The sequence below is a fragment of the Petromyzon marinus genome, chromosome 74 (genome assembly GCF_048934315.1).
Source record: "Petromyzon marinus isolate PM22_M1 ecotype Great Lakes invasive population chromosome 74, UKy_Petmar_22M1.pri1.0, whole genome shotgun sequence".
NCBI classification, from domain to species: Eukaryota; Metazoa; Chordata; class Hyperoartia; order Petromyzontiformes; family Petromyzontidae; genus Petromyzon; species Petromyzon marinus.
The window spans coordinates 11,866,558-11,889,018 of NC_133740.1; the positions used below are offsets into that span (position 1 = coordinate 11,866,558).

At 56.4% G+C, this 22,461-nt stretch overlaps 1 protein-coding gene across 12 annotated transcripts in view; it reads left to right on the forward strand.

Annotated features, from left to right (window-relative positions):
• The window catches only part of LOC116957458 (TNF receptor-associated factor 2-like), a 33,436-nt gene extending 11,672 nt beyond the window's left edge, over window positions 1–21,764 (forward strand). For 10 of the 12 annotated variants that reach the window (XM_032979611.2, XM_032979616.2, XM_076056142.1 and 7 more), the window contains 8 exons: window positions 1,071–1,229; window positions 5,948–6,022; window positions 9,230–9,304; window positions 10,272–10,605; window positions 11,371–11,558; window positions 14,557–14,734; window positions 20,997–21,145; window positions 21,374–21,764. In XM_032979611.2, the coding sequence (XP_032835502.2) occupies window positions 1,071–1,229; window positions 5,948–6,022; window positions 9,230–9,304; window positions 10,272–10,605; window positions 11,371–11,558; window positions 14,557–14,734; window positions 20,997–21,145; window positions 21,374–21,598 (1,383 nt within the window). In that variant the 3' untranslated portion in view covers window positions 21,599–21,764. Of the gene's footprint in view, window positions 1–1,070; window positions 1,230–5,947; window positions 6,023–9,229; window positions 9,305–10,271; window positions 10,606–11,370; window positions 11,559–14,556; window positions 14,735–20,943; window positions 21,146–21,373 lie in introns of all 12 variants that reach the window. The other 2 variants (XM_076056141.1, XM_032979615.2) reach the window with 2 other exon arrangements.
• The last annotated feature ends 697 nt before the right edge of the window (window positions 21,765–22,461 follow it).

Below are 22,461 nucleotides of genomic sequence, written 5' to 3' on the forward strand. Positions count from 1 at the left end.
ACCTGGTCTGTCGCTTCTCACGAAGCTTTGGATTTTTTCGGCCACGATTATTCCCTCCCTTCTCTATTCTTGCGAAACGTGGACCCCCCCCCCTAATGGAGCATCTTCGCCAGTTAGAAACATTCAGGCTGGCCTGCCTGCGATCCATCCTGGGTTTCACCAGGCTGGATTGTGTGAGGAGCTCACAAATCTGTGAAAGATCTGGATACATTACCACCAATGAGCTGCTCCGGCAGGCAAGCCTGCTTTGGCTTGGTCATGTAGCCCGCATGCCCAGCCACCGCTTGCCTGAACAGCTTTTGTTTGGCCAGAAAGAGGGGGCTAAAAGGGGCGTGGCATAGGTTGGAGAAGAGGTGGAGTGATGTACAAGAGGACGTGGAGCTGAGTGGACTTGCTGATGACTGGTACCAGCGGTGTCAAGATCTGTGGAGGAGGCTCATGAAGGACGCGACTGGGCAGGTGGAGGTAGTCGCCCTCCAACAACAAAGGAGGGCAGAGGAGCGACGCTCAAAAACAACGAGCAGAGTGCCGGGTGGCTAAAACGTAGCAAGTTGGCACAGTAGGGGGCACAGGTGGTGCATCGACCACTCATCTCAGTCAACCCATGGCACCTGGATCTGTCCCGTGACCTGCCAGTGGATGTTCGACACTTGACGTGGCCTTAACGTGCACATAGCCTGGCACAAGTGCCGTGGTGATGTCACCGCCACTTAGTGGCCAGCGGCGGTTATTGTTGTGTGTGCGTGTGTGTGTGTGTACGTGTTTACGTGTGTGTTTACGTGTGTACGTGTGTGTACGTGTGTGTGTGTGTGTACGTGTGTGTGTGTACGTGTGTGTTTACGTGTGTGTGTGTTTACGTGTGTGTGTGTTTACGTGTGTGTGTACGTGTATGTGTGTGTGTGTGTGTTTACGTGTGTGTACGTGTGTGTGTGTGTTTATGTGTGTGTATGTGTGTGTGTGTACGTGTGTGTGTGTTTACGTGTGTGTATGTGTGTGTGTGTACGTGTGTGTGTGTTTACGTGTGTGTGTGTTTACGTATGTGTGTGTGTGTATGTGTGTGTGTACGCTAGGGTCACGAGTCGGCATGTGAGCTCCGCTGGACCACGTGCCCTGCGTGTGGTGGCCGCGTGCGACACCGCGAGTTGGGGGAGCATGGCCAGAAGAGCTGCCCTGCACGCACAGCGCTCTGCAGGCACTGTCGGGCGCCCTGCACCGCACAGGAGCTGCGGGTTTGCAGAATGCGCACACACGTACACACACACACACGTACACACACGTACACACACACACGTACACACACACACGTACACACACACACGTACACACACACGTACACACACGTATTCGCGTACACACAACAACAACCGCCATTCGCCACTAAGTGGCGGTGACGTCACCACGACGCTTGTGCCAGGCTATGTGCACCCTGAGGCCACGTGAAGTGTCGAACGCCCGCTGGCAGGAGGTCACGGGGCAGACCCAGGTGCCACGGGTCGACTGACTGAGATGACTGAGATGACTGGCTGATGCACCACCTGTGCCCCCTACTGTGCCAACCTGCTGTGCTTTAGCCACCCGGCGCTCCGCTCGTTGTTCTGAGCGTCGCTCCTCCGCCCTCCGTTGTTGTTGGAGGGCGACTACCTCTAACTGCCCAGTAGCATCCTTTACGAGCCTCCTCCACAGAAGCCGATCTTGACACTGCTGGTACCAGTCATCGGCAAGTCCACTCAGCTCCACGTCCTCATGTACCACATCACTCCATCTCTTCTCTAGCCCGTGCCGCGCCCGCTTAGCCCCCTCGATCCGGCCGAACAAAAGCTGTTTCGGCATGCGGTGGCTGGTTATGCGGGCTACATGACCCAGCCAACGCAGCCTTGCCCTCCGGAGGAGCTCACCGATGGGACCTTGCCCAGATCTTTCAAGGATTTGTGAGCTCACACAATCCAGTGTGGTTAAACCCAGGATGGATCGTAGGCAGGCCAGCCTAAATGTTTCTAACCGGCGAAGATGTTCCATTAGGGGGGTCCACGTTTCGCAAGCATAGAGAAGGGAGGGAATGACCGTGGCCGAGAAGACCTGAAGCTTAGTGCGGAGCGACAGACCAGGTAGCTTCCACACAGCGTTACAAAACCGATGAAAAGATATTGCCGCTCGACTGATTCGGAGTGAGACCTCTGCTGTTAAACTGGAGCCAGTCAGAAGCACACTGCCCAGGTATGGGAAACTCTCCACTCTCTCCACAACTGCCCCATCACCGATTGGGAGTTGTGGGGGTGGAGTGTCCGATGGTACAAAATACCCAGGCAGGTGCTTAGTTTTGGTGGGGCTGATGGTAAGGCCCCACCTCTTAGTGGCACGCTCCAGTCTCAGCAGCAGCGTCTCCAACTCCTCCTCTGACTGAGCAGCTATTACCAAATCATCAGCATGCATAACGTGGTTGAGCAATAGGGAGCCATCCCTTGACCGCACCCGGGCATCGATCAGCCTCCCATTATATCTGTACCATATGGAGATTCCCCCGGTACAGTTATTGAAGGCTTCACGAACTACGTGGTCAAAATAGTTGTTAAATAATGTGGGAGCCAGAGGACATCCCTGTCGCACCCCGAGGTGTACAGGGAATGGCTCTGACTCCCGGCCACATAGTTTTACCCAGGCCTGCTCACCATCATGAAGGTCCTTAATGATCGTGAGCAGAGGGTCAGGTACTCCAAAAGCACGAAGAACAACCCAGAGCCCAGGCCTACTGATGGTATCATAGGCCTTGATCAGGTCAATAAAGCAGAGATGTAGGTCTTGTTGGAATTCCCTACACCTCTGCTGTAGCAGACGGACAGAAAATATGGCATCTGTGCAGGACCGCCCTTTCCTGAAACCGCATTAGGGCTCCGCAAGCCTCTCCTCAGCGTGCCTGGCAAGGCGATGCTGAATAATCCTTGCCAGGACCTTTCCCGGCAAACTGAGGAGTGAGATGCCCCTGTAGTTGTTACAGTCTGTGCGGTCCCCCTTCTTAAAAAGGGGGACCACCAGGGCATCCTTCCAATCCTGCGGAACCCGTCCAGTGGTCCAGACCGTTGTTATGATGTCATATAGGGCAGTCTGTGCACAAACGCCACCCTCCCTCAGCATTTCGCTTGGGAGATCATCTCTGCCCGCTGCCTTTCCTGGTCTCAGACTCCGGATCGCCTTCAGTACTTCCTCAACAGATGGCACCTCTGCCAGCCACTCACAGGGGGTGACTTCTTCCAATATTTGAGGCACCGCAGCCACAGCAGGGTCATCCTCACTTTGTGCCATGATGTTTTCCTGGCTGAAGGATTTTCCCTCCCCCAGGACCTCACAGAAATGCTCAGCAAATCTGCAAACCTGTTCCTGGGGGTCGGAGATTGGATCACCGTTTTTTCCCCTAATGATGGTAATAGGTGTGGCGCTGCATGTTACTTTTTTGATGGAGTTAAATATAGATTTATGATCACGGGCCACTGAGGCAGACTCCATCTCCTCAGCAACCCGCGACCACCACCCATCCTTGCAGCGCCTCACGGCTCTCCGAACCTCCGAGCGAAGGCTGCGGTAAGCCTCCTCATTCTCTGACGTGGGATTCTGTAGCCGATGACAGTGGGCCTGTCGCTTTTTCTCAACCATCCTGAACACCTCCTCTGTCAGCCAGGGTCTCTGGGGAGGTCTGGACCGCGTACCCAAAGCAGCCATTGCAGCTGCATGAGTCACAGTCCTAAACCTCGCCCATTTACCCTCGACATCAGGAGGAGTCGGGGACGATGCCAATCCCAGCCGCAAGCGATGATCAAATTCTCGCTTGCAACTTTCATCAGATAACTGAGACCAGGCCACTTTAGGTTGGAATGGGGTCCTGGGTGTACACCCACCACCGGAGTGGAAGAATGGCAGGCGCATCTTACAAATGACTAGTCGATGGTCAGAGGGCAGATCAGCTCCACGGTAGGTCCTGGTGTCAAGGACATGGGCTCGCATCTGCTGGTCCGTCACTATGTAGTCCAGCAGATGTTCTTGCTTGGACCCGGCATGCATCCATGATGTTGTGTGGATGCGCTGATGCCGGAACAGCGTGTTGGTAATTACAAGCCCATGGGCTGCACAAAAATCTAGCAGCCTCCTACCATTGTTATTGAGCTGATCTGGCCCATGCCCTCCAATCACTCCAGACCAGGTGCCAGTATCATGACCAACTCGGGCATTGAAGTCACCCAACATGATGACTCTATCCCGAGGGGCCACTTTAGCCAGCACCTGTGACAGGAGGTCATAGAAGGCATCTGACTCATCGGCTTTGCCTGCATCCCTCCACGGATGTTCATCTTCGGTGGGGGCGTAAGTAACCACGACCACCATTCCTCGCCTCCGGTTGATGGGAAGGCGAGCCCAAAGTAGCCTGGGGCTTACAGCTTCCCACACCTCACCGCCACGCTCCCACGCCCCCTTCACTCTTTTGTTCAAAAGAAGAGCCACACCCTGTTGTTTGGCAGTCTGCTGCCCCGAGTAGAGGACTGTCCACCCCTCATGGTGGCAGGAGCCAGAGCCGGTCCACCGGACCTCCTGAATGCCACAGACGTACACACACACGTACACACACAAGTACACACACACACACGTACACACACACATGTACACACACACGTACACACACACATACACACACACGTACACACACACGTATTCGCGTACACACACACGTACACACACACGTATTCGTGTACACGCACAGACACACACGTATTCGCGTACACACATACACGCACACGTATCACTAAGTAACGGTGATGTCACCACGGCACCTGTGCCAGGCCAGGTGCACTTTGAGGCCACGTGAAGTGTCGAAGGCACAGTAGGGGGCACAGTATGTGCCATGGGTTGGCTGACTGAGATGACTGGGTAGATGCACACCAGCTGCGCCCCTTACTGTGCCCCTTACTGTACCAACTCGCGCTTTATCCGCTCGTTGTGAGCGTCGCCCCTCCGCCCTCCGTTGTTGTTGGAGGGCGACTGCCTCCAACTGCCCAGTAGCAGCGTCCTTCACGAGCCTCCTCCACAGAGGCCGATCTTGACACCGCTGGTACCAGTCATCGACAAGTCCACTCAGCTCCACATCCTCCGTACCGCATCAGTCCATCTCTTCACCAGCCCATGTCGTGCCCATTTAGCCCCCTCTATGCAGCCAAACAGGCTGTTGGGGCAAGTGCTGTTATCACGCACATATGAAGGCGCCTTTGTCTCCCCGGTGGCGATGTTTACACACTGCACCAGGTACTCATTTGAGGCTGAGTCTGCCTAAGGGAGGCCCAGGACTGGTTCAGATAATTTTAACTGACCGTGAGCGGGAATCAAACCTGGGTCGTTGGGTTCATCGTAAATGTCGCCGGGTTCGTGGTGCTGGTCACCCACCTCCTCGTGTGCCATGCCGGCCTTCATAGGTACTTGCTGGCAGCACCTTCTCAAAAAGTTTGTTCAGACTATAAACTATTTAAACTACTTATTTTTTTATTGGGTAAGGCCCACTGAGCTATACAGCTCTGTATAGAAGCGACCTGGCCACAGACGCTAGCTCAACGAAGTGGCTTATCGAGTGGAAATTTATAGCAGCAGCCAAAGACTCTTAAACGGAGGGCCCGGAGAAAAATCCACGTGACCACGGGGAGAGAGAGAGAGAGACGCAAACTCCAAATATACAGCAGCAGCAGGCGTCAGGGTTGGGTTTGAACCCATGAACCTCCTGCGTACCAGGCGAGGGAGTTCACATCTCACCACATTTTTGCAAGGCATCAAGTCTCTGCATTAACCACACAAACATGCAAACAAACATGGCTCTGATAACATATGCATTGTCAAATATGCAGCAGGCGTCAGGGTCGGGATCGGCTCTTGCCCCAACAGTCTGTGAGGCTACACCGGGGATGTTTTTGTGTTTTAGGAACATGACCTGATCTGCCCAAAGTTCCCCATGACCTGCACTGCGTGCGGGAAACGCAAGATACCCAGAGAGAAGGTACGTGTGTGTACGAGTGTGTACGTGTGTGTACGAGTGTCTGTACGTGTCTGCGTGTGTGTATGAGTGTACGTGTGTGTACGGGATAGAGTCATCTTGTTGGGTGACTCCAATGCCCGAGTTGGTCATGATGCTGGCACCTGGTCTGGAGTGATTGGAGGGCATGGGCCAGATCAGCTCAATAACAACGGTAGGAGGCTGCTAGATTTTTGTGCAGCCCATGGGCTTGTAGTTACCAACACGCTGTTCCGGCATCGGCGCATCCACACAACATCATGGATGCATGCCGGGTCCAAGTAAGAACATCTGCTGGACTACATAGTGACGGACCAACGGATGCGAGCCCATGTCCTTGACACCAGGACCTACCGTGCAGCTGATCTGCCCTCTAACCATCGACTAGTCATCTGTAAGATGCACCTGCCATTCTTCCACTCCGGTGGTGGGTGTACACCCAGGACCCCATTCCAACCTAAAGTGGCCTGGTCTCAGTTATCTGATTAAAGTTGCAAGTGAGAATTTCATCATCGTTTGCGACTGGGGTTGGCATCGTCCTCCACTCCTTCTGATGTCGAGGGTAAATGGGCGAGGTTCAGGACTGTCACTCATGCAGCTGCATTGGCTGCTTTTGGTTCGTGGTCCAGACCTCCCCAGAGACCCTGGCTGACAGAGGTGTTCAGGATAGTTGAGAAAAAGCGACAGGCCCACTGTCATTGGCTACAGAATCCCACGTCAAGAGAATGAGGAGGCTTACCGCAGCCTTCGCTCGGAGGTTCGGAGAGCCGTGAGGCGCTGCAAGGATGGGTGGTGGTCGCGGGTTGCTGAGGAGATGGAGTCTGCCTCAGTGGCCCGCGATCACAAATCTCTATTTAACTCCATCAAAAAAGTAACTTGCAGCGCCACACCTATTACCAGCATTAGGGGCAAAATGGTGATCCAATCTCTGACCCCCTGGAACAGATTTGCAGATTTGCTGAGCATTTCTGTGAGGTCATGGGGGAGGGAAAATCCCTCAGCCAGGAAAACATCGTGGCACAAAGTGGGGATGACCCTGCTGAGGCTGCGGTGCCTCAAATATTGGAAGAAGTCGCCCCCTGTGAGTGGCTGGCTGAGGTGCCATCTGTTGAGGAAGTACTGAAGGCGATCCTGAGTCTGAGACCAGGAAAGGCAGCGGGCAGAGATGATCTCCCTTGCGAAATGCTGAGGGAGGGTGGCGTTTGTGCACAGACTGCCCTATATGACATCATAACAACGGTCTGGACCACTGGACGGGTTCCGCAGGATTGGAAGGATGCCCTAATGGTCCCCCTCTTTTAGAAGGGGGACCGCACAGACTGTAACAACTACAGGGGCATCTCACTCCTCAGTGTGCCGGGAAAGGTCCTGGCAAGGATTATTCAACATCGCCTTGCCAGGCACGCTGAGGAGAGGCTTGCAGAGCCCCAATGCGGTTTCAGGAAAGGGAGGTCCTGCACAGATGCCATATTTTCTGTCCGTCTGCTACAGCAGAGGTGTAGGGAATTCCAGCAAGACCTACATCTCTGCTTTATTGACCTGGTCAAGGCCTATGTTACCATCAATAGGCCTGGCCTCTGGGTTGTTCTTCGTGCTTTTGGAGTCCCTCACCCTCTGCTCACGATCATTAAGGACTTTCATGATGGTGAGCGGGCCCGGGTAAAACTATGTGGCCGGGAGTCAGAGCCATTTCCGGTACACCTTGGGGTGCGACAGGGATGTCCTCTGGCTCCCACATTATTTAACATCTATTTTGACCACGTAGTTCATGAAGCCTTCAATAGCTGTACCGGGGGAATCTCCATATGGTACAGATATAATGGGAGGCTGATCGATGTTCGGATGTGGTCAAGGGATGGCTCCCTATTGCTCAACCATGTTATGTATGCCGATGATTTGGTAATAGCTGCTCATTCAGAGGAGGAGTTGGAGACGCTGCTGCTGAGACTGGAGCGTGCCACTAAGAGATGGGGCCTTACCATCAGCCCCACCAAAACTAAGCACCTGCCTGGGTATTTTGTACCATCGGACACTCCACACCCACAACTCCCAATCGGTGATGAGGCAGTTGTGGAGAGAGTGGAGAGTCTCCCATACCTGGGCAGTGTGCTTATGACCGGTTCCAGTTTAACAGCAGAGGTCTCACTCCGAATCAGTCGAGCGGCAATATATTTTCATCGGTTGCGTAACGCTGTGTGGAAGCTACCTGGTCTGTCGCTCCGCACTAAGCTTCAGGTCTTCTCGGCCACTGTCATTCCCTCCTTTCTCTACGCTTGCGAAACGTGGACCCCCCTAATGGAACATCTTCGCCGGTTAGAAACATTTAAGCTGGCCTGCCTACGATCCATCCTGGGTTTAACAAGACTGGATTGTGTGAGGAGCTCACAAATCCTTGAAAGATCTGGGCAAGGTCCCATCGGTGAACTCCTCCGGCGGGCAAGGCTGCGATGGCTGGGTCATGTAGCCCGTATGCCCAGCCACCGCATGCCGAAACAGCTTTTGTTCGGCCGGATTGAGGGGGCTAAGCGGGCGTGGCACGGGCTAGAGAAGAGATGGAGTGATGTGGTACAGGAGGACGTGGAGCTGAGTGGACTTGCCGATGACTGGTACCAGCGGTGTCAAGATCGGCCTCTGTGGAGGAGGCTCGTGAAGGATGCTACTGGGCAGTCGGAGGTAGTCGCCCTCCAACAACAACGGAGGGCGGAGGAGCGACGCTCAGAACAATGAGCGGAGCGCCGGGTGGCTAAAGCACAGCAGGTTGGCACAGTAGGGGGCACAGGTGGTGCATCAGCCAGTGGCATTCGACACTTCACGTGGCCTCAGGGTGCACATAGCCTGGCACAAGCGTCGTGGTGACGTCACCGCCACTTAGTGGCGAATGGCGGTTGTTGTTGTGTATGTACGTGTGTGTGTACGTGTGTATGTACTTGTGTATGTACATGTGTGTGTGTACATGTGTGTGTGTGTACATGTGTGTGTGTGTACATGTGTGTGTGTGTACATGTGTGTGTGTGTACATGTGTGTGTGTGTACATGTGTGTGTATGCACGTGTGCGCGTTCTGCACACCCGCAGCTCCTGCGTGGTGCAGGGCGCCTGGTGCTGCCTGCAGCGGCCCTGCGGAGGCTACAAGGGGGGTGGTGGGAGCGTCGCCGCGTGGCCGTCTGGAACTTGTTTTTTTCCGCCCTTCCAGCTGCCTCTGCATGAGAAGTCGTGTCTCCGCGTGAAGAGACCCTGCCGCTTCGCAGACATCGGCTGCCCCTTTCAGGTGCGTGACGCCGGGCCGGCACGCGGCGATAGGACGCGGCGTCGCCCACGCGCGTCTCCGCTCAACTCCGCCCGTCCACCACGTCGCTCACCACCGCGTCGCTCACCACCACGTCGCTCACCACCACGTCGCTCACCACCACCATGTCACTCACCACCGCGTCGCTCACCACCACGTCGCTCACCACCACCGCGTCGCTCACCACCACCGTGTCGCCCACCACCACGTCGCTCACCACCACGTCGCTCACCACCACGTCGCTCACCACCACCGTGTCGCTCATCACCACGTCGCTCACCACCACGTCGCACGTCCACCACGTCGCTCGTCCACCACGTCGCTCACCACCACGTCGCTCACCACCACGTCGCTCACCACCACCACGTCGCTCACCACCATGTCGCTCACCACCACCACGTCGCTCACCACCACGTCGCACGTCCACTACGTCGCTCACCACCACGTCGCTCACCACCACGTCGCACGTCCACCACGTCGCTCGTCCACCACGTCGCTCACCACCACGTCGCTCACCACCACCACGTCGCTCACCACCATGTCGCTCACCACCACCACGTCGCTCACCACCACCGTGTCGCCCACCACCACGTCGCCCACACGCTTCACCGCACGTCCACCACGTCGCCCACCACCACGTCGCTCACGCGCTTCACCACCCGTCCACCACGTCGCCCACACGCTTCACCACCCGTCCACCACGTCGCTCGTCCACCACGTCGCCCACACGCTTCACCACCCGTCCACCACGTCGCCCACACGCTTCACCGCCCGTCCACCACGTTGCTCGTCCACCACGTCGCCCACACGCTTCACCGCTCGTCCGCCGCGCTGGCGACATCAGCACGGCACGGCTCGGTTTCCGCCAGTAGAAAAACAACGACAACGACGACGACAACTTCCCGCGCTGGTTGCCGTTAACTCGCGAACGGAACTCCCCGCCGACCAGGCCGAGGCTGACAAGCTTGCGGGGCACGAGCAGTTGGCCACCGCCTCCCACGTCGCCATCCTGCGCTCCTTCCTGCTGCACTTGCGCGGCCTCCTGCCGCCTCCGGCCGCCGCCGCCGCCGAAGCAGCCGGCGGCGGCGGCGGCGGCGGTGCGGCTGCGGCTGCGGTGGCATCGGTCCCGCAGTTGGACCCGGCTTTGGGCGGCCGACTGTCCAAGCTGGCGCTGAGGTTGTCCCGGTTGGAGGTGGCGGTGGCGGAGAGGGGCGGGCGGGCCGCCGCTCGTGTCAGGAGGCCGTCGGCGGCCGCCGATGGGGCTGAAGGAGGAGCCGGCGCCGGTGAGAAGCCAGCGGTTTCACTTGCCTCTCGTTTTTATTTTATGCGCAAACGAGCTTGACTAGCCGGCTTCGCACGGGACTTGGATTAATACAGGGCCTACGCGGAGGGTGGGGGGGGGGGGCGGGGATGCGTGACGTCAGCAGGCACACAGCGTAACGCTGCCGCATGCGGGTGACATCACAGATGTGACGTCACCGCTCACTTGCCGTGCAAAATATATCCATTATTGCGTGATAGGGCGTGCGCGCGATTGAGAGCAGCTGGTACTTGGGGTGGGTGGTGGCGGCAAAATGTTATCTCCCTCGCCTGGTATACAGGAGGGCATGGGTTCGATCCCTACCCTGAAGCCTGTTGTATGTTTGGAGTTTGAATGTTGTCCCCGTGGTTATGTTGATTTTCTCCGGGTCCTCCGGTTTTTCCCGCCACATTTAAAAACAACATCACACGTTCGGAGTATTGGACTGCTATCGATGTCCACGTGATGAGCCACTTTCTTGAGCTGCTATCATTAGTGACAGACAGGTAGCTTCTAAAAAAGAGCCTTACTCACAATCACTATATTTACAATAATAAAATCGTTTTTATTATTCTAAATATGGTGATTGTGAGTAGGCAATCTGGGACCTCGATAGCTTATTGACGATAAGTTCGTGAGCGAGCGCGCCCAATTTTTTGAACCCGCCTCATTTCTGTTCCGCCGGTGCGGTTGACGGTGGCGCCGGTGCGGTTGACGGTGGCGCCGGTGCGGTTGACGTTGGCGCCAGGCGAGGAGGAGGCGGCGGTGCCAGCGGCGCTGGAGGAGCGCTGCGCCAGACTCGAGCGCTCGCTGGGCCCGCTGGAGGCGACCGTCGCCGCCTTGGACCGCCAGGCCGAGCGCTGCTCCTCCGCGGCGCGGGAGGCCGACACTCGGCGGCAGGCCGAGCGTGCAGCGGTCGCCACGCTCGCCGGCAAGGTGCGGCCACCGCCAACACCGCTCGGCCACCGCCAACACCGCTCGGCCACCGCCACCACCGCCACTTGGCCACCACTCGGTCACCACCACCCCCACACGGCCACCACCACCAGTGCCACCACCACCATTTGGCCACCCCCACTCGGCCATCACCACCACCACTCCTCTCCCGTTTAGCCTCTAACAGGTGGCCGGGGCCTGGTGCTGCTGCTGCTGCTGTAGTTGTTGTTGTTGTTAGCACGGCCGGGGCCTCTTGCTGCTGCTGCTGTAGTTGTTGTTGTTAACAAGCAGCAGCACGGCCAGGGCCTGCTGCTGCTGTTGTTAACAAGCAGCAGCACGGCCAGGGCCTCGTTCTGCTGCTGCTGCTGTAGTTGTTGTTGTTGTTAACAGGCAGCAGCACCACTGGCGGGCCTCGTGCTGCTGCTGTAGTTGTTGTTGTTAACAAGCGGCAGCACGGCTGGGGCCTGCTGCTGCTGTTGTAGTTGTTGTTGTAGTTGTTGTTAACAAGCAGCAGCACCACTGGCAGGCGATGCCTGTGAGGGGGTGGCCAGCAGCACCACGCCCGCCCGGGGGCCCCCATGTCTCCCCACCGGGGGGTCACTTTAGGTACTGAATTATTACAAGGAATCCTCTCCTTAGAGGTCTGTTCGTAAATAGATTTGTTCCCAACTTTACTCCTGTCGATTCCAAACGTCTTGTACGGCGTGTACACTAAACACGGGGAATGGCTTTAAAAGTTGTATAATCTCCTGCGGATGGAGATGCCACTGATTCTTCACGTTCTGCAGATGTAGTTGTCACCACCGCCATCTATTGTCCGAACAGGCAACTGGACGTACGGACGAGGTTTGTTCGTACCTCTGAAAGTTCGTAAGTCGAGGAGTTTCTGTATGAGCCATGAGATGATAAGTCTCTGTGTTGGTGGCGGTGAGCGGGAATCAGAAATCATCTAGCTTGGCTCCACCCACACTCTACCTGGCTCCGCCCACACTCCGCATGGCTCCACCCATACTCCATCTGGCTCCGCTCTCACTTCGCCTGGCTCCGCCCACACTCTGCCTGGCTCCGCCCACACTCCACCTGCCTCCGCTCACACTTCGCCTGGCTCCGCCCACACTACACCTGGCCCAGTCCACACTCCGCCTGGCTCCACCCACACTCCGCCTGGCTCCGCCCACACTACACCTGGCCCCGTCTACACTTTGCCTGGCCCCGTCCACACTTTACCTGGCTCCACCCACACTCCGCCTGGCTCCGCCCACACTACACCTGGCCCCGTCCACACTTTGCCTGGCTCCACCCACACTCCGCCTGGCTCCGCCCCCACTCCGCCTGGCTCCGCCCACACTACACCTGGCCCCATCTACACTTTGCCTGGCCGTGTCCACACTTTGCCTGGCTCCGCCCACACTTTTCCTGGCTCCACCCACACTCCACCTGGCTCCGCCCACACTCCGCCTGGCTCCACCCACACTCCGCCTGGCTCCGCCCACACTACACCTGGCCCCGTCTACTCTTTGCCTGGCCCCGTCCACACTTTGCCTGGCTCCGCCCACACTTTTCCTGGCTCCGCCCACACTCCGCCCGGCACCACACAACTGGGAGAAAGTGCCCCCCCCCCCCCAAGAAAGCTCCCCCCCCGCCTCACTTATTTTGTGAACGAGAGCAAATTAAATTCTGCCCCTCCGCCCCCTGCACCCTTGTCAGTGTGCCTCCTCTCTTTACATCAAGTGCCCCCCCTGCCCCCCTCTGTACAGGAAGTCTCGCCTCTCTTTACATCAAGTGCTGCCCCCCCCGCCCCCCTCTGTACAGGAAGTCTCGCCTCTCTTTACATCAAGTGCCCCCCCCGCCCCCCTCTGTACAGGAAGCGCCGCCGCCTCTCTTCAGGAAGTCTCGCCTCTCCTTACAGAAAGTGCCGCACCTATTTACAGGAATTATCGCCCCTTTTTACCAGAAAGTGCTGCCCCCCTCTGTACAGGAAGTGCCGCCCCCAAGTTAAATCTCGTATCGCGCCCCTCCCCCCTCACCCTCCCCCCTCACCCTCCCCCCTCACCCTCCCCCCTCACCCTTCACCCTCCCCCTTCACCCCCTTCACCCTCTCCACCCTCAAAGACGAAACTCCCCCCTGAAGCCTTGCGGCGCTGCGGTCCCGAGATGTGAACTACCTCGCCTGGTATATAGCAGGTCGTGGGTTCCATCCTGACCTTGACGCCCGCTGTATATTTGGAGTTTGCGGTGTCTCTCTCCCCGTGGTCGCGTGGACTTTTCTCCGGGCCCTCCGGCTCCTCCCTCCACGTCTACAAAGCATGCGTTTAAGAGTCTTTGGCCGCTGCTATACATTTCCATATGATGATGGCAAGCCACTTCGTGGAGCTATCACTTGTGGCCTGGTCGCTTCTAAACAGACCGGTATAGCTCAGTGGGCCTCACCTAGTAAAATAAACATAGTTTATAGCCGTAACAGACTTGTGGGGAAAGTTTATGTTAGCCAGCACCTTGTGAAGGTCGCACGGCACACGAGGGGGTGGGTAGCCGACACCACGCCCGGCCGCCTTTGTCTCCCCGGTGGCGATGGTTCGCTGCGCACCTCACCGGGCACTCATTTGAGGCCGCGTCGACCTAGGGGAGGGAGGGAATCAAACTCGCGTGGCCGGGTTTGCAGCGCGCTAACCGCTACGCCACCTCCGCTCCCCACACACCCACGCTCACTCACTCTGTGGAACGCAGACTCGCGCACGCACGGGGAGGCGGAGTCAGGGACCGAACCCAGCTCCGACCACCCAGTGGCAATCGTTGACTCGCCGCTCGCCGAGGTCCTCGCTTGAGGCCGAGTCCACCGAGGGGAGGAGTCTCGGGAGCTCCTCAGATAATCCGTCAGCCCCGTTGGCGGCGTGAGCCGGAATCGAACTCGGCCGTCTCCGCCCGGTAGCGCGGCGCTGACCGCGGCGCCACCGCTCTCTCTGCCCCCCCCCCCCCCCCACCACGCTACCCGGAGCAGCTGCAGGCGCTGGAGCGCAAGCTGGCGCTGCGGGAGGTGGCGCTGGCCGACATGACGCTGCGCCTCTCCGCCCTCGAGGTCTCGTCCCACGACGGCTCCTTCGTGTGGAGGGTCGGCGACGTGCGGCGGCGGCGCGGCGACGCCGGCAGCGGGCGGCAGCTCGCCGTCTACTCGCCAGGTCGGCGCCGGCGCTGTCGCCGCGCGGCGTGGCGGTGGCGCCGGGAACGGACGAGCGAGCACGAGCGGTGGATGTCTAGCGTGTTTCTTTCGGTCCGTGGTTTTGTGGTAATTAATTGAAGGGCGGAGGAGCGACGCTCACGGCGGTCGTCTCGGTTGTCTCAGTCATCTCGGTTGTCTCAGTCGTCTCAGTCTCAGCCGTCTCAGTTGTCTCAGTCTCAGTTGTCTCAGTCTCAGCCGTCTCAGTCGTCTCAGTTGTCTCAGTCTCAGTCGTCTCAGTCTCAGTCGTCTCAGTCTCAGTCGTCTCAGTCTCAGTCGTCTCAGTCGTCTCAGTCGTCTCAGTCTCAGTTGTCTCAGTCTCAGCCGTCTCAGTTGTCTTAGTTGTCTCAGTCTCAGTCGTCTCAGTCTCAGTCGTCTCAGTCTCAGTCGTCTCAGTCTCAGTCGTCTCAGTCTCAGTCTCAGTCTCAGTCGTCTCAGTCTCAGTAGTGTCAGTCGTAACAGTCTCAGTCTCAGTCGTCTCAGTCTCAGTAGTGTCAGTCGTAACAGTCTCAGTCGTCTCAGTCTCAGTAGTGTCAGTCGTAACAGTCTCAGTCGTCTCAGTCTCGGCCGTCTCAGTCGTCTCAGTCTCAGTCTCAGTCGTCTCAGTCTCAGTTGTCTCAGTCTCAGTCGTCTCGGCCGTCTCAGTCGTCTCAGTCGTCTCAGTCTCAGTTGTCTTAGTTGTCTCAGTCTCAGTCGTCTCAGTCTCAGTCTCAGTCGTCTCAGTCGTCTCAGTCTCAGTTGTCTCAGTCTCAGCCGTCTCAGTTGTCTTAGTTGTCTCAGTCTCAGTCGTCTCAGTCTCAGTCGTCTCAGTCTCAGTCGTCTCGGCCGTCTCAGTCGTCTCAGTCTCAGTCGTCTCAGTCTCAGTCGTCTCAGTCGTCTCAGTCTCAGTTGTCTCAGTCTCAGTCGTCTCAGTCTCAGTCGTCTCAGTCTCAGTCTCAGTCGTCTCAGTCTCAGTAGTGTCAGTCGTAACAGTCTCAGTCGTCTCAGTCTCGGCCGTCTCAGTCGTCTCAGTCTCAGTTGTCTCAGTTGTCTCAGTCTCAGTTGTCTCAGTCGTCTCAGTCTCAGTCGTCTCAGTCTCAGTAGTGTCAGTCGTAACAGTCTCAGTCGTCTCAGTCTCAGTCGTCTCAGTCTCAGTCTCAGTCGTCTCAGTCTCAGTTGTCTCAGTCTCAGTCGTCTCGGCCGTCTCAGTCGTCTCAGTCTCAGTTGTCTCAGTTGTCTTAGTTGTCTCAGTCTCAGTCGTCTCAGTCTCAGTCTCAGTCGTCTCAGTCTCAGTCGTCTCAGTCTCAGTTGTCTCAGTCGTCTTAGTTGTCTCAGTCTCAGTCGTCTCAGTCTCAGTCTCAGTCGTCTCAGTCTCAGTCGTCTCAGTCTCAGTTGTCTCAGTCGTCTCAGTCTCAGTCGTCTCAGTCTCAGTTGTCTCAGTCTCAGTCGTCTCAGTCTCGGCCGTCTCAGTCGTCTCAGTCTCAGTCGTCTCAGTCTCAGTCATCTCAGTCTCAGTCGTCTCAGTCTCAGTCGTCTCAGTCTCAGTCGTCTCAGTCTCAGTCGTCTCAGTCTCAGTCTCAGTCGTCTCAGTCTCAGTCGTCTCAGTCTCAGTCTCAGCCATCTCAGTCGTCTCGGTCGACCCGTGGCACCTGAGTCTGCTCCGTGACACCTCACGTGGCTTTAACGTGCACATAGCCTGGCACAAGCGCCGTAGTGGCGAATGTCGGTTGTTGTTGTTGTTGTGTGCCTGTCTTTGTCTCCTGAGGTGTCGTGGCCTTCACAGGTGCTACTCGCTAACAGCACTTACCCCAGCAGTATGTTAAAGGCTATATGGGGGTTATTTATCTTTGTTTGTGTGGGCTAGGATTGGGCAAGGACATAGCTCCACCACCCTTTAGACTAACGTCACCCACAGACTAACGTCACCCACAGACTAACGTCACCCACAGACTAACGTCACCCACAGACTAACGTCACCTACAGACTAACGTCACCTACAGACTAACGTCACCCACAGACTAACGTCACCCACAGACTAACGTCACCCACAGACTAACGTCACCCACAGACTAACGTCACCCACAGACTAACGTTACCCACAGACTAACGTCACCCACAGACTAACGTCACCTACAGACTAACGTTACCCACAGACTAACGTCACCCACAGACTAACGTCACCCACAGACTAACGTCACCCACAGACTAACGTCACCCACAGACTAACGTCACCCACAGACTAACGTCACCCACAGACTAACGTCACCCACAGACTAACGTCACCCACAGACTAACGTCACCCACAGACTAACGTCACCCACAGACTAACGTCACCTACAGACTAACGTTACCTACAGACTAACGTCACCTACAGACTAACGTCACTCACAGACTAACGTCACCCACAGACTAACGTCACCCACAGACTAACGTCACCTACAGACTAACGTTACCTACAGACTAACGTCACCTACACACTAACGTCACCCACAGACTAACGTCACCTACACACTAACGTCACCCACAGACTAACGTTACCCACAGACTAACGTCACCTACAGACTAACGTCACCTACAGACTAACGTCACCTACACACTAACGTCACCCACAGACTAACGTCACCCACAGACTAACGTCACTCACAGACTAACGTCACCCACAGACTAACGTCACCCACAGACTAACGTCACCTACAGACTAACGTTACCCACACACTAACGTCACCCACAGACTAACGTCACCTACAGACTAACGTCACCCACAGACTAACGTCACCCACACACTAACGTTACCCACAGACTAACGTCACCCACAGACTAACGTCACCCACAGACTAACGTCACCTACAGACTAACGTCACCCACAGACTAACGTCACCCACAGACTAACGTCACCTACAGACTAACGTCACCCACAGACTAACGTCACCTACAGACTAACGTCACTCACAGACTAACGTCACCCACAGACTAACGTCACCCACAGACTAACGTCACCCACAGACTAACGTCACCTACAGACTAACGTCACCCACAGACTAACGTCACCTACAGACTAACGTCACCCACACACTAACGTTACCCACAGACTAACGTCACCCACAGACTAACGTCACCTACAGACTAACGTCACCCACAGACTAACGTCACCTACAGACTAACGTCACCCACAGACTAACGTCACCCACAGACTAACGTCACCCACAGACTAACGTCACCCACAGACTAACGTCACCCACACACTAACGTTACCCACAGACTAACGTCACCCACAGACTAACGTCACCTACAGACTAACGTCACCCACAGACTAACGTCACCTACAGACTAACGTCACCTACAGACTAACGTCACCCACACACTAACGTCACCCACACACTAACGTCACCCACAGACTAACGTCACCCACAGACTAACGTCACCCACAGACTAACGTCACCTACACACTAACGTCACCTACAGACTAACGTCACCCACAGACTAACGTCACCCACAGACTAACGTCACCCACAGACTAACGTCACCTACAGACTAACGTCACCCACAGACTAACGTCACCTACAGACTAACGTCACTCACAGACTAACGTCACCTACAGACTAACGTCACCCACAGACTAACGTTACCTACAGACTAACGTCACCCACAGACTAACGTTACCTACAGACTAACGTCACCCACAGACTAACGTTACTCACAGACTAACGTCAACCACAGACTAACGTCACCCACAGACTAACGTCACCCACAGACTAACGTCACCCACAGACTAACGTCACCCACAGACTAACGTTACCCACAGACTAACGTCACCCACAGACTAACGTCACCCACAGACTAACGTCACCTACAGACTAACGTTACCCACAGACTAACGTCACCCACAGACTAACGTCACCCACAGACTAACGTCACCCACAGACTAACGTCACCCACAGACTAACGTCACCTACAGACTAACGTCACCTACAGACTAACGTTACCTACAGACTAACGTCACCCACAGACTAACGTCACCCACAGACTAACGTCACCCACAGACTAACGTCACCTACAGACTAACGTCACCTACAGACTAACGTCACCTACAGACTAACGTCACCCACAGACTAACGTCACCCACAGACTAACGTCACCTACAGACTAACGTTACCTACAGACTAACGTCACCCACAGACTAACGTCACCCACAGACTAACGTTGAACACAGACTAACGTCACCCACAGACTAACGTCACCCACAGACTAACGTCACCTACAGACTAATGTCACCTACAGACTAACGTTACTGACAGACTAAAGTTACTGACAGACTAACGTCACCTACAGACTAACGTCACCCACAGACTAACGTTACTGACAGACTAACGTCACCCACAGACTAACGTCACCCACAGACTAACGTCACCTACAGACTAACGTCACCCACAGACTAACGTTACTGACAGACTAACGTCACCCACAGACTAACGTCACCTACAGACTAACGTTACTGACAGACTAACGTCACCCACAGACTAACGTCACCCACAGACTAACGTCACCCACAGACTAACGTCACCCACAGACTAACGTCACCCACAGACTAACGTCACCCACAGACTAACGTCACCCACAGACTAACGTCACCTACAGACTAACGTCACCTACAGACTAACATCACTCACAGACTAACGTCACCTACAGACTAACGTCACCTACAGACTAACGTCACCCACAGACTAACGTTACCCACAGACTAACGTCACCCACAGACTAACGTCACCCACAGACTAACGTCACCTACAGACTAACGTCACCCACAGACTAACGTCACCCACAGACTAACGTCACCCACAGACTAACGTCACCCACAGACTAACGTCACCCACACACTAACGTTACCCACAGACTAACGTTACCCACAGACTAACGTCACCCACAGACTAACGTCACCCACAGACTAACGTTACCCACAGACTAACGTCACCCACAGACTAACGTCACCCACAGACTAACGTCACCCACAGACTAACGTCACCCACAGACTAACGTCACCCACAGACTAACGTCACCCACAGACTAACGTCACCCACAGACTAACATCACCTACAGACTAACGTCACCTACACACTAACGTCACCTACAGACTAACGTCACCCACAGACTAACGTCACCTACAGACTAACGTCACCTACAGACTAACGTCACCCACAGACTAACGTTACCCACAGACTAACGTCACCCACAGACTAACGTCACCTACAGACTAACGTCACCTAAAGACTAACGTCACCCACAGACTAACGTTACCTACAGACTAACGTTACCTACAGACTAACGTCACCTAAAGACTAACGTCACCCACAGACTAACGTCACCTACAGACTAACGTCACCTACAGACTAACGTCACTCACAGACTAACGTCACCCACACACTAACGTCACCCACAGACTAACGTCACCCACAGACTAACGTCACCCACAGACTAACGTCACCCACAGACTAACGTCACCCACAGACTAACGTCACCCACAGACTAACGTCACCTACACACTAACGTCACCCACAGACTAACGTCACCTACAGACTAACGTCACCTACAGACTAACGTCACCCACAGACTAACGTCACCCACAGACTAACGTCACCCACAGACTAACGTTACCCACAGACTAACGTCACCCACACACTAACGTCACCTACAGACTAACGTCACCCACAGACTAACGTCACCCACAGACTAACGTCACCTACAGACTAACGTCACCCACAGACTAACGTCACCCACAGACTAACGTTACCTACAGACTAACGTCACCTAAAGACTAACGTCACCCACAGACTAACGTCACCCACAGACTAACGTCACCCACAGACTAACGTCACCCACAGACTAACGTCACCTACAGACTAACGTCACCTAAAGACTAACGTCACCCACAGACTAACGTCACCCACAGACTAACGTCACCCACAGACTAACGTCACCCACAGACTAACATCACCTACAGACTAACGTCACCTACAGACTAACGTCACCCACAGACTAACGTCACCTACAGACTAACGTCACCCACAGACTAGTGTTGGTTATCACGGTGGTGGTGGTGGTGGTCGTGGTGGTGGTGGTGGTGGTTGTGGTGATGGCCGTTGTCTTTACGCCTCCCCTTGGGTCTCCGTGTGGCTTCGGCGACCACCGCCACCGCAGCGGCCGTCATCGGTGCTCACCGCCCGCCCTCCCCCCGCCTCGTCTGCCCGCAGCGTTCTTCACGAGCCGCTACGGCTACAAGATGTGCCTCCGCTTGTACCCCAACGGTGACGGCGCTGGCAAGGGCTCCCACCTCTCGCTCTTCTTCGTCCTCATGCGGGGCGACCACGACGCCATGCTGCGCTGGCCCTTCCGCCAGAAGGTGACGGCGGCAGCAGCAGCAGCAGCAGCAGCAGCGTAGCAACCGTTGTCGTAGCAACCATCGTCGCCAGCATCATAAAGCGGCAGCATTGCCGTAGCAACCATCACCACCACCATCGTCGCCACCATCGCCATCGCTGCTATCACCACCGCCATCGCCACCGCCGTCACCGCCATCACCGCCATCACCGTGACCGTGACCCCTCCACTCCCCCCGCGCCCTCCCCAGGTGACGCTGATGCTGCTGGACCAGGGCCCCCGTCGTGACCACGTCATCGACGCCTTCCGCCCGGACGCGACCACCTCCTCCTTCCAGCGCCCCACCGGAGACCTCAACGTGGCCAGCGGCTGCCCCCTTTTCTGCCCCCTCGGCCGCCTAGTTTCGTCGGAGCAGACCTACGTGCGGGACGACACCTTGTTCATCAAGTGCGTGGTGGACACGGCCGACCTGTGACCCCCCCCACCCACGGCGCCGGGCGGCGCAGCTCCCCCGAGGATTCGGGGAGCACTCGAGAAGCCACGGGCAGCAATGTGGCCCCCTCAGGGTGGAGGAGAAGAGGAGGCGGTGGTGGAAGAGGTGGAAAGGTGGTGGTGGAAGAGGTGGAAAGGTGGTGGTGGTGGTGGATGAAGTGGTGGAGGTGGTGGAGGAGGAGGAGGTGGTGGAGGAGGAGGAGGTGGTGGAGGTGGTGGAGGAGGAGGCAATGGTGGAGGAGGTGGTGGATGAGGAGGTGGAGGAGGCTCTTCCGCAGTGGAGTGGTGCGAGGGGAGCGGCAGGGAGATGGTTGAGGTGGCCTGCGGTGAGGTGGGTGGGCGAGTGAATTTGTAGATGGGTGGATGGGTTATTGAGTGGGTGGATGGATGGCTTAGTGAGTGGGTAGATGGGTTAGTGAGTGGGTGGGTGGATGGGTTAGTGAGTGAGTGGGTGGGTTAGTGTCCGAGTGGGTGGATGAGCGAGTGAGTGCGTTGAAGCGTCACGGTTGGTGCTTGTGGTGGTGGTGGTGGTTGTTGTGGTGGTTGTTGCGGCTGTTGGAACGCAGTGGCGGGATGGGTAGGAGGGGGACGGCGTAGGAACTTCCCCTTCGCCCGCTTTGCAAAGGACAAAGCGTGGCTTGGGCAGGTCGCCTCGCGTCTCTCCGCGCTCTCACGGTGGGCGATGGCCGGAGCTGCAGGGCCAGCGAAGAGCCGTGGCGGCCAACGGGGAGGAAGGAAGGAAGGAAGGAGCAGCAGAGAGGATTTGTCGCCCCGAGGGGCCGCCCTTCGCGGAGTTGGAGGGGCGATTGAAGCGATCGGCACCGGCGCAGGAGCGCGAGGGATCGC